At 43.7% G+C, this 13,154-nt stretch overlaps 1 protein-coding gene across 3 annotated transcripts in view; it reads right to left on the reverse strand.

Moving 5' to 3' along the window:
• The window catches only part of LOC124114122 (neuronal calcium sensor 2-like), a 149,667-nt gene that overhangs the window by 35,797 nt on the left and 100,716 nt on the right, over positions 1-13,154 (reverse strand). For all 3 annotated transcript variants that reach the window (XR_007222135.1, XM_046474683.2, XM_046474684.2), the window contains one exon: positions 6,975-7,114. Coding sequence is in view for 2 of the 3 variants with exons in the window: in XM_046474683.2 (XP_046330639.1) it covers positions 6,975-7,082 (108 nt within the window). In the remaining variant the exon portion in view is untranslated. The remainder of the gene's footprint in view (positions 1-6,974; positions 7,115-13,154) is intronic.

The raw sequence follows: 13,154 nt of genomic DNA on the forward strand, positions 1-13,154 counted from the left end.
TACTATAGTTAATATGTTTTTGTTGGTTTGTTTGTTAACGCCACATTTAGCAATATTCCAGACAATCCTAGTGATTGTCATCATGAGCATCGATTTTCACAACTGGATATTATGACATGCATCAACCAAGTCAGTGAGCCTGACCACCCAGTACTGTTAGTGACCTCTTACGACAAGCATAGTCCCCTCTTATGACAAGCACGGTTGCTGAAGACCAATCCTAATCCAGATCTCCGTGGGTTTCACTGAAGTGGTAAACGTCTGAGAATTGCATCACTTCGGGCTTTCCTCCCACATTAAGCTGACTCGCTGCGATATAACTGGAATACTGTTAAAATCGGTGTTAAACCAGTCATTCGTGTCATGCAGCACTCATCCTTAAACACCACCACTTTGTTCAAGGCTGAGTGTTATAAAATCTATATGTTCTCTCTGACTTGCAATGTCATGTTCATTCCACAGATGGACACTTTTTGGCTGGATCAACAACTATTTAGGAAGCAAAGTGATATAAGATCAATCTAGTCCTGGAGCCAATAGGTTCGATGGCAATGGCTTACTCATTCATGTGTGTTGTTCCTGGCCTTGGTGAGAGGTAAAAATGGGTGATCAGTTACAAGAGTTGCATGGTCTGAGCTGCACATGAACACATGACTTGTCACCGTCTACCCGTTATCTTGCCTCTGTGAACAAAGCCGATACCTCCTGCTGCAGCAGTCGACACGGTGACAGGTGGTGACTGTGTGGTCATTGAGCCTGTGATGCCAGACATCGGGGTATCTTGTTAGTCCCATGCCCTATTTGCAATAAGTCTGACACAACAGTGGAAACTCTGCTATATCTGCCTCCTGTCAGTGTCTACCACTGCCCTGTTTGCAATAAGTCTGACACAACAGTGGAAACTCTGCTATATCTCTCTCCTGTCAGTGTCTACCACTGCCCTATTTGCAATAAGTCTGACACAACAGTGGAAACTCTGCTATATCTGTCTCCTGTCAGTGTCTACCACTGCCCTATTTGCAATAAGTCTGACACAACAGTGGAAACTCTGCTATATCTGTCTCCTGTCAGTGTCTACCACTGCCCTGTTTGCAATAAGTCTGACACAACAGTGGAAACTCTGCTATATCTCTCTCCTGTCAGTGTCTACCACTGCCCTATTTGCAATAAGTCTGACACAACAGTGGAAACTCTGCTATATCTGTCTCCTGTCAGTGTCTACCACTGCCCTGTTTGCAATAAGTCTGACACAACAGTGGAAACTCTGCTATATCTGTCTCCTGCCAGTGTCTACCACTGCCCTGTTTGCAATAAGTCTGACACAACAGTGGAAACTCTGCTATATCTCTCTCCTGTCAGTGTCTACCACTGCCCTGTTTGCAATAAGTCTGACACAACAGTGGAAACTCTGCTATATCTGTCTCCTGCCAGTGTCTACCACTGCCCTATTTGCAATAAGTCTGACACAACAGTGGAAACTCTGCTATATCTCTCTCCTGTCAGTGTCTACCACTGCCCTGTTTGCAATAAGTCTGACACAACAGTGGAAACTCTGCTATATCTGTCTCCTGCCAGTGTCTACCACTGCCCTATTTGCAATAAGTCTGACACAACAGTGGAAACTCTGCTATATCTCTCTCCTGTCAGTGTCTACCACTGCCCTGTTTGCAATAAGTCTGACACAACAGTGGAAACTCTGCTATATCTGTCTCCTGTCAGTGTCTACCACTGCCCTGTTTGCAATAAGTCTGACACAACAGTGGAAACTCTGCTATATCTCTCTCCTGTCAGTGTCTACCACTGCCCTATTTGCAATAAGTCTGACACAACAGTGGAAACTCTGCTATATCTGTCTCCTGTCAGTGTCTACAACAGCCCTGTGAACATATGGCAGCTGTGCAAGGACATCCGATGTGTGTAACAGTCCATATCTTCACATATTTAGATAGATCAATACAAACAAATTATTTCATCAAGCAGCACCATTACTATTATATTCACAAACTCGACAAAACGTGTGCTGACAATGATCACACCAAGTAGTGTGGTACATCAGAATCTGAAGGATATATTCAGGCTTGGGTGGCACACACTTTCTTTGAAGCCAGGTTATTTGGGGGTATTCTGTTAGTTTTATAAACTTGCACACACATTTAACTTCAGACATTTTACTTTTACATCAGCATGTTAAAACTTAGAGAAATATGTTTTGCAAGGTTTCCGAAGACCTGGGACCTGGCTCTTGTTCCACAAAGCGATCTTAGTGCTACGTTGATCATAAGCCAATGACAAAGTATGGGAGTTGTCACCAACTTAGCACTAAGATCACTTTGCAGAACAGGATCCTTGTGATTTTAAAACAAACAAACAAACAAACAAACAAACAAACAAACAAACAACCCAAAAAATACATTTGTTGTCCTTTAAGAACCCAAAGGGAAACCTGCCTGTAAGCTCAGCAACTGATAAGTTCTATGTATGGCACTTTACATTATAAGTCGTCATATCAAATATGTCAATTAAATTAACTTTGTATAACACGTGACAAAACTTTGATATACACTGATGCTTCATGTAAAAATAGTTACAAGCTTTCAAGACATACAGGTGTTGTCATGGCCACACATTACACTCGGAGCAAGACAAATCATGTTCAGGAAGGACTACAGCAGTGTTTCTTCATAATGTTGCAATGCCACCAGATGAAAACGAGAGTGTATTTCTTGAACTTTGTGGTACTGTAAAGATCAATACTGATGCTAGGATGGACCAACAGTCTTATCAGGTATGCATTAGTGTTCCACACCCTGGGCACCTCAGTGCTCTAACCTCACCTTGCAAATAGCACACGTCCACACTCATCAGACACAGGTCACAGACAGAGGGTTGAGGAAGTTGATCAGAGGACAACAGACGTGGGTTACAGACAGAGGGTTGAGGGAGTTGAACAGAGGACAACAGACGTGGGTTACAGATGGAGGGTTGAGGGAGTTGAACAGAGGACAACAGACGTGGGTTACAGATGGAGGGTTGAGGGAGTTGATCAGGGCAGAATAGACGTTGGTTACAGACTGAGGGTTGAGGGTGTTGAACAGAGGACAACAGACATGGGTTACAGATGGAGGGTTGAGGGTGTTGAACAGAGGACAACAGACATGGGTTACAGATGGAGGGTTGAGGGTGTTGAACAGAGGACAACAGACATGGGTTACAGATGGAGGGTTGAGGGTGTTGAACAGAGGACAACAGACACGGGTTACAGATGGAGGGTTGAGGGTGTTGAACAGAGGACAACAGACATGGGTTACAGATGGAGGGTTGAGGGTGTTGAACAGAGGACAACAGACATGGGTTACAGATGGAGGGTTGAGGGTGTTGAACAGAGGACAACAGACATGGGTTACAGACAGAGGGTTGAGGGAGTTGATCAGGGCAGAATAGACGTGGGTTACAGACGGAGGGTTGAGGGAGTTGATCAGGGCAGAATAGACGTTGGTTACAGACGGAGGGTTGAGGAAGTTGATCAGAGGACTACAGATGTGGGTTACAGACGGAGGGTTGAGGGTGTTGAACAGAGGACAACAGACATGGGTTACAGATGGAGGGTTGAGGGTGTTGAACAGAGGACAACAGACATGGGTTACAGATGGAGGGTTGAGGGTGTTGAACAGAGGACAACAGACATGGGTTACAGATGGAGGGTTGAGGGTGTTGAACAGAGGACAACAGACATGGGTTACAGATGGAGGGTTGAGGGTGTTGAACAGAGGACAACAGACATGGGTTACAGATGGAGGGTTGAGGGTGTTGAACAGAGGACAACAGACATGGGTTACAGATGGAGGGTTGAGGGTGTTGAACAGAGGACAACAGACATGGGTTACAGATGGAGGGTTGAGGGTGTTGAACAGAGGACAACAGACATGGGTTACAGACAGAGGGTTGAGGGAGTTGATCAGGGCAGAATAGACGTGGGTTACAGACGGAGGGTTGAGGGAGTTGATCAGGGCAGAATAGACGTTGGTTACAGACGGAGGGTTGAGGAAGTTGATCAGAGGACTACAGATGTGGGTTACAGACAGAGGGTTGAGGGTGTTGAACAGAGGACAACAGACATGGGTTACAGACGGAGGGTTGAGGGTGTTGAACATGGTGGAACAGACATGGGTTACAGACAGATGGTTGATTGTTGATTGTCTATTGTTCAAACTATCAACAATTGTCTGATAGCTTCTTTACTTCATGCTATCATACTGGCTGATTGTCAAAGATTGCAGCGATATATCTGTAATACTGCCAGCTATGGGCCATCATTGTAAAGCTGTAATTCACTCTTCCTTGTGGAAACCCATTATGTACCCAATGCATGTTTACACAACAAGTTCCCCTGGACCAGTTGCACTGAGCAGCCTTACAAGACCTGTTCTTAGATTAATGACCATGTCTTTAACATAGAAAGCTATTTATAATGCTAACATCCCTTTAAGGAACAGGATCTACAGAGGCAATGTTGTGCTACAATAACCCTACATGTTCCACAGGGCAAGCCAGATCAACAGGATCTACAGAGGCAACTTTGTGCTACAATAACCCTACATGTTCCACAGGACAAGCCAGATCAACAGGATCTCCAGAGGCAACTTTGTGCTACAATAACCCTACATGTTCCACAGGACAAGCCAGATCAACAGGATCTACAGGAGCAACTTTGTGCTACAATAACCCTACATGTTCCACAGTACAAGCCAGATCAACAGGATCTCCAGAGGCAACTTTGTGCTACAATAACCCTACATGTTCCACAGGACAAGCCAGATCAACAGGATCTACAGGAGCAACTTTGTGCCACAATAACCCTACATGTTCCACAGTACAAGCCAGATCAACAGGATCTCCAGAGGCAACTTTGTGCTACAATAACCTACATGTTCCACAGGGCAAGCCAGATCAACAGGATCTACAGGAGCAACTTTGTGCTACAATAACCCTACATGTTCCACAGGGCAAGCCAGATCAACAGGATCTCCAGCGGCAACTGTATGCTACAATAACCCTACATGTTCCACAGGGCAAGCCAGATCAACAGGATCTCCAGCGGCAACTGTGTGCTACAATAACCCTACATGTTCCACAGTACAAGCCAGATCAACAGGATCTCCAGCAGAACGTCTTTTCCACATGATCTCATGTTTGCCAGAAGTCACAATCAACTGTCATTTGGATTCTCCTCAAATTCTTTCCTATTCACTTCATATATTTTACCATCTTTTGAACCATTGTCAACACGTTATATCTTCCAAAGATTACAGTCGGCCACCTGTGTATGCAATGGCATGAGTGCCTTGTGCTTCTGAAACCTTCATATTAGCTTAAGGCATCCTTTGACACCCATAGAGCATTGTGGGCCATTGAATGCTGGAACGAGTGATGAGCTGAGTTGAGCTGGTTACCTTCCCAGGAGGATGTTAGCTTAATAAGACATCAATACAGATCACTAGAACTAACAGACGCCACCTGACTCTAAAGAGTTTAAGATTCATCAACACTTGTACTCTGACAACTTATTCACTAAGGTGTTCAGGAAGAAATCCTTCGTGTTTAGCAAACTATTACTGGGTGGGCAAAGATGGTTACATTGTCAAACAGCTGGCTCAGACCTCAATATGAATTAGCAGTGGTTCAGTGATGATTACCTGCACAATGTTTATGTCAATTGTTCAGTCAACTACAATAGCTGTCAATATGACATTTCACATACATGCGACCACAAAGAATTCAAAACCGTTGCTGTAGCAATGTCACAATGTCATTACCCTTGAAACCTTTTACTGTTATGAAAACCATGAAACTGAAACAGGTGGAGGCTGCTGATGCATGAACAAAGAGAAAGGTTGGACAATTTGGTAAAGTGATACAGTGACCCTCATAAACTGTAATCCCGTATCTCCTTAGTCCAGCCAGAAATGTATTCAAGGCTTACAGTCCTGCCAGGAATGTGTTCAAGGCTTACAGTCCTGCCAGGAATGTGTTCAAGGCTTACAGTCCTGCCATGAATGTGTTCAAGGCTTACAGTCCTGCCAGGAACGTGTTCAAGGCTGACAGTCCTGCCAGGAATGTATTCAAGGCTGACAGTCCTGCCAGGAATGTGTTCAAGGCTTTCAGTCCTGCCAGGAATGTGTTCAAGGCTTACAGTCCTGCCATGAATGTGTTCAAGGCTGACAGTCCTGCCAGGAATGTATTCAAGGCGTACAGTCCTGCCATGAATGTGTTCAAGGCTGACAGTCCTGCCAGGAACGTGTTCAAGGCTGACAGTCCTGCCAGGAATGTATTCAAGGCTTACAGTCCTGCCATGTATGTGTTCAAGGCTTACAGCCCTGCCATGTATGTGTTCAAGGCTTACAGTCCTGCCAGGAATGTGTTCCAGGCTTACAGTCCTGCCAGGAATGTGTTCAAGGCTTTCAGTCCTGCCAGGAATGTGTTCAAGGCTTACAGTCTTGCCATGTATGTGTTCAAGGCTTACAGTCCTGCCAGGAATGTGTTCCAGGCTTACTGTCCTGCCAGGAATGTGTTCAAGGCTTACAGTCCTGCCAGGAATATGTTCAAGGCTGACAGTCCTGCCATGAATGTATTCAAGGCATACAGTCCTGCCAGGAATGTGTTCAAGGCTTACAGTCCTGCCAGGAATGTGTTCAAGGATTGCATTCCTGCCATGAATATGTTCAAGGCTTTCAGTCCTGCCATGAATGTGTTCAAGGATTGCAGTCCTGCCAGGAATATGTTCAAGGCTTTCAGTCCTGCAAGGAACTTGTTCAAAGCTTACAGTCCTGCCATGAATGTGTTCAAGGCGTACAGTCCTGCCATGAATGTGTTCATGGCTTAATTACTGGCCTGCCAGGACTGTGTTCAAAGCTTACTGGCCTGCCAGGACTGTGTTCAAAGCTTACAGTCCTGCAATAACTGTGTTCAACACTTACCATGAAGCCCTTGTACCACTTGAGAATTTCGCCCTTCTCAAAGTTGGTGTTGGACACAAGGAACTCGATGTCCTCATCTGGCAGTTTCTTGGAGTTGCAGCATCCCATCCTGGCCTGAAGGTACGCCTCTGGTCATCGACCTGCAACAATAGAATACCATTACTCATCTGTGTGATGCTGATTCCTTAGCATCTCATGTCCTGATGGCAACATATGTCCCCCTTCCTCACTCACTAACACAATGACCTATCCTTGAAAACCCTTTGAACCATACTCAGATTTATTAACTGCATGGTGCAAAGGTTCCAGGGAAGAATAGATCGCCAGTATCCCTGATTGTCACCCCATCAAATTCCAGGGAAGAATAGATCACCAGTACCCCTGCTTGTCACCCCGTCAGATTCCAGGGAAAAATAGATCCCCTGAGTACCACATGCTAAAATGGGGATCAGTTTGGAGCAAAGCATGATCAGGTGGATAATAAATTATCAGACCTAAAAAATGTCCCTTTGCCATCACTCTCAATCCTTCATTTGTCTGGTCCAGTCACACAAAATAACAGCACAAGAAATAAATTTACCAACAAAATATGCTTTCCCTGCCATTGGTTACATGCAAGAGACGTTTCTAGACATATCAATATCACCTTTCCTAAGTTCAAATTGACACTGACAAAAAAAGATGTTTTTGTCATAATTCACCCTGTCCTGATCTCATGGTTCTGATCACTCAGTTGTTGTAATATAAACAGCTAAATGTGGAAGGTCACTGACCTGGTAATTGACCAGTTGCCATGTGACCAGCTCATGGCAAGAGAGAAAGACTGATAGGTGTAAAAGACTCCATGCTATCAAGCTGTGATACTAGCAATGCTATCGCCATCAATCTGCGACTATGACAGACAATTACAGGCATTATGTCTGAAACAAGCCCTTTCTGACGCAAACTGTACAGTATTTAATTACAATTTTCTGCAACAGCTGTACCAATCATGATGGCCGGTCTGAACATAATCACCTCATTTTCAAATGATCAGTGCTCACTTAGAAAACTACTATCCACACAACAAATTAAAATAACTTAGACATCAAAGAAATCCCAGACTTACAGGTCATCATATCAAGGACGCACAATCACCAACGCTGTTCAATATCACGAATGCACGGCATGTATTTTGAATTATTTAACCATTCCATGTATAAGCATTAATACTTGAGTGTTGACAGGAAATAATTACATGACTTGTCATTACGTTACAAAATAATATTTTCCACCTTTCCATCGTCATGTGATTTTCCCATCAATATTCTAGGAAATATCTCACCTTTATGGGACGATGAGGTTAAACCTCAGCAGCCATCGAGACCACTCATTCTTATGCATTGAAATTGTGGCTGCGTGTTCCCAATGCCACAGTGATTCATAATGTTGCAGATATAGCACCAGTAACACTCAGCCCTCAAGCTAGGGCAAATATCAGTGGGTGCAGGCATCGAATTCAAATCAGCTAAATATGCATGAAAAACATGAATTATATTCACACTATCAGTAACTTAAACAATTATGTAGAGGTTTGTGAGAACTCAATCAAATTATTTCTGCATTTTTTTACACATCTGTGTATGATTTCTAAGTTGTTAAATACCATTGAACATTCTTGACATAAGTACACCCAAAGGACCTTCAGCATCTAAATAATCTTTAATAACAAGAGAATAATTACTGTTGTACAATAACATTATATATTACTGATAATACAACTTGTAACCCCACTAATTCAGGGCTGTATGAACTTTGCTATATCTGGAGTTGCTGGAATTGTCATCAGTTCTTTGTTTCGATTTTTTTTCTTAAGATCTGATCTAATGGCTGAATTGGATTTTTGAGTATTGTGGCGCCTAAGTTGACTGGCCACCCATGCACGCCCTACTCCTGATAGAAGCCATATAGCCATAGCCACAACAGCTGGTATGTAGAGCTTCCTCATCCAAGGCAGCACACCTTTTACACAGAAATCAATAATATATTCATTGGAACAAAATTTAAAGACGTCACCAGTTTGAAAAAGATGTTTTGAGGATGTTTGTTATCCGTCGAAACAGATAATGAACATCGCGATTGGGGATTTGCTTCACTTGATGTATGATAACGCTAATTGTACTGACAGCTTCGGAATCACACCAGTAATTATCAGGCATATTTGGACATTTTCCTCTCCAAGATAACTTCCTTATCTTCAATTTGTGGAAAGTGTCTGGCCAATCAGCAGTGTGTTGAAATGTCCCTACCTGACACAGCTGTTACACAATATATCACACTGTAGCAGAAGTCATCCAATTGTTAATATAGCACATTACCCAGCTTCCAGTGGGAGTGAGTGAGTGAGTGAGTGAGTGAGTGTTTGTTTTTTAAAGCTGCACTCTGCAATATTCCAGCCTTTTGACAGTGGTCTGTAAATAATCGAGTCTGGACCCGATATTCCAGTGATTGACATCATGAACATCGGTCCATGCAATTAAAAATTGGGGTACGATGACATGACCCAACCAAGTCACCGAGCCTGACCATCCGATCCCAATGCCTCTGACGACAAGTGAGTCGCCTTTTACAGCCAGCATGGGTTGCTGAAGGCCTATGCTCGGCCAGATCTTCACGGAGTGAGTGAGTGAGTGAGTGAGTGAGTGAGAGAGTGAGTGAGTGAATGAAAGTGATATCCTGCTCCCAGCTGTAGTGCAACAATAAATTGGCAAGTGAGCAGACAATGAGTGAGGGAATGTTAATATTCCAGGTCTATTGCTGTGCCCAAAATGATACAGTCTGGACCAAGGTAACCAGTGACTGATCGCATGAGCAATGACTATGCAATTGGGATACAAGACACCATCAGTCTCCATACACTGTAAACGATAGCCCAAAAAGCCTGGGTCTGTGTAACAAACAAGTAACAGCACCTACCACTAGACCTTCCCTTTGCAGAGTACAGATTGAAAGATATAATACAAAATTAATTTGATAATTCAGTATAGATTTAATTTAATACGCATGTTCCGACCTTTTATAATTAGAACTCATGCATTGATAGCTTTCTCAAGTAAATGGCATTCGTGAAATCATTTATATTTCATGACCGCGCAGGAAAGAACCAGCATGTATTTGAAACACAGCTGTAATCTGTTAGAGGAACAATGTTTATGATCTTCCACATGGGAAAGAAGGATATAATATGATCCAGAGGGAGGGTAATCACAATGTTCATTTCAGCATAATACTCAAAGAAGCAATAACGGACCATGGACCAGTCTGGACGCAAGGACCAGTAATCCATAAGGACCACTGATGCAACATGAACCTGTCGTGTAACAAATTGACCAAGGACCATGGCTTTCAGGGCGTCACTGGTGCAAGGTCAGACAAAGAACAGTGATTCAGGGCATGGCTTTCAGGGCGTCACTGGTGCAAGGTCAGACAAAGAACAGTGATTCAGGGCATGGCTTTCAGGGCGTCACTGGTGCAAGGTCAGACAAAGAATAGTGATTCAGGGCATGGCTTTCAGGGCGTCACTGGTGCAGGGTCAGACAAGAACAGTGATTCAGGGCATGGCTTTCAGGGCGTCACTGGTGCAAGGTCAGACAAAGAACAGTGATTCAGGGCATAGCTTTCAGGGCGTCACTGGTGCAAGGTCAGACAAAGAACAGTGATTCAGGGCATGGCTTTCAGGGCGTCACTGGTGCAAGGTCAGACAAAGAGCTGTGATTCAGGGCATGACTATCTTCACTGGTGTAATGTCAGTGTGCACGGTGATTCAGGGCATGGTTTTCAGAGCATGACTGGTGCAGCACCTGTACTCTACTTTCTGTCCATATAATAAAGTGTTTATTTCACAATAAAGTTCTGTCATAAAAGAATAAATAATACAGATTTTAACATAAAAGGGACTGCAATAAAGAAATTGTAAAGTTTCATGGAGATTTCCTTTAAATGGGAAGAACTCCAATTACAAACACGTTTCAGCGTCAATGCACACCTTGAAAAGGTGCAATGGGGGTGGGGGGCAAATATCCAGGGCTGACGAGGGTATGAAAGAGAATAGATAATGGCCTGCACCTACTGTGACATGGTGGCATTTTTTTCCTATTGAATAATTAACATTACAATACAAAAGAAGTTTTGATATCTGCTGATTTCAAACTCCAGACAGAAATGATTTTTGTATTTTTTTACAATCCTATGTCTTAAAAGCAAAGGCTTAAAAAAGGACCGGATAGAAATTGAAATCAGATATTATGAAACATGACTTTGCTCTCACAGTTTGTCAAAGCTGTGGTGGATGACAAGCTTGTCCGGAAAAGGACTTATATGTGATGCAGGAACATGTTGTTGTAAGTTCCCTGTCAGAAACACACTGCTTAGTCCGACTACATATTACGAAGAAAGCATCAGGCATATTGCCTCTAGATTGAATGGACCCTTAAAGGAGGTATCTTTACCATCCAAATCATTTAACAGAATCTGTAGACATATGAACAGAATAAGATTTGTTATGAGACAAGCTGGATCCTACAAAAAGACAAAAATATCTTTTAATCAACTATTACAGCTGAAAAATATATTGTAATGAAGCAAAGAAAAGTTATACTATCAAACACCATTTGGTTTCACAACTGTCTTCTTTCAAGACATTCCTATCAGTGTCTCCTGGAGGGAAATATATGAAGGACTTCCTCATATTTGAATGGGAATTGAGGAGGAAGATATAATTGATGAAGCCTATACCCAACCCCTTCTCAGCTCTAGCAGCCTGTAACTAACTTCTTCTCAGCTCTAGCAGCCTGTAACTAACTCCTTCTCAGCTCTAGCAGCCTGTAACTAACTCCTTCTCAGCTCTAGCAGCCTGTAACTAACTTCTTCTCAGCTCTAGCAGCCTGTAACTAACTCCTTCTCAGCTCTAGCTGCCTGTAACTAACTCCTTCTCAGCTCTAGCAGCCTGTAACTAACTCCTTCTCAGCTCTAGCAGCCTGTAACTAACTCCTTCTCAGCTCTAGCTGCCTGTAACTAACTCCTTCTCAGCTCTAGCAGCCTGTAACTAACTCCTTCTCAGCTCTAGCAGCCTCTAACTAACTCCTTCTCAGCTCCAGCTGCCTGTAACTAACTCCTTCTCAGCTCTAGCAGCCTCTAACTAACTCCTTCTCAGCTCTAGCAGCCTGTAACTAACCCCTTCTCAGCTCTAGCTGCCTGTAACTAACTCCTTCTCAGCTCCAGCTGCCTGCAACTAACTCCTTCTCAGCTCTAGCAGCCTGTAACTAACTCCTTCTCAGCTCTAGCTGCCTGTAACTAACTCCTTCTCAGCTCTAGCAGCCTGTAACTAACTTCTTCTCAGCTCTAGCTGCCTGTAACTAACTCCTTCTCAGCTCTAGCAGCCTGTAACTAACTCCTTCTCAGCTCCAGCAGCCTGTAACTAACTCCTTCTCAGCTCTAGCAGCCTGTAACTAACTCCTTCTCAGCTCTAGCAGCCTGGAACTAACTCCTTCTCAGCTCTAGCAGCCTGTAACTAACTCCTTCTCAGCTCTAGCAGCCTGTAACTAACCCCTTCTCAGCTCTAACAGCCTGTAACTAACTCCTTCTCAGCTCTAGCTGCCTGTAACTAACTCCTTCTCAGCTCTAGCTGCCTGTAACTAACTCCTTCTCAGCTCTAGCAGCCTGTAACTAACCCCTTCTCAGCTCTAACAGCCTGTAACTAATTCCTTCTCAGCTCTAGCAGCCTGTAACTAACCCCTTCTCAGCTCTAGCTGCCTGTAACTAACTCCTATTCAGCTCTAGCAGTCTGTAACTAACTCCTTCTCAGCTCCAGCTGCCTGTTACTAACTTCTTCTCAACTCTAGCAGCCTGTAACTAACTCCTTCTCAGCTCCAGCAGCCTGTAACTAACTCCTTCTCAGCTCTAGCTGCCTGTAACTAACTCCTTCTCAGCTCCTGCAGCCTGTAACTAACTCCTTCTCAGCTCTAGCAGCCTGTAACTAACTCCTTCTCAGCTCTAGCAGCCTGTAATTAACCCCTTCTCAGCTCTAGCTGCCTGTAACTAACTCCTTCTCAGCTCCAGCTGCCTGTAACTAACTCCTTCTCAGCTCTAGCAGCCTGTAACTAACTCCTTCTCAGCTCTAGCAACCTGTAACTAACTCCTTCT

Source organism: Haliotis rufescens, unplaced genomic scaffold (assembly GCF_023055435.1).
Source record: "Haliotis rufescens isolate VD_foot unplaced genomic scaffold, xgHalRufe1.0.p SCAF_2, whole genome shotgun sequence".
In the NCBI taxonomy this organism is placed as follows: Eukaryota; Metazoa; Mollusca; class Gastropoda; order Lepetellida; family Haliotidae; genus Haliotis; species Haliotis rufescens.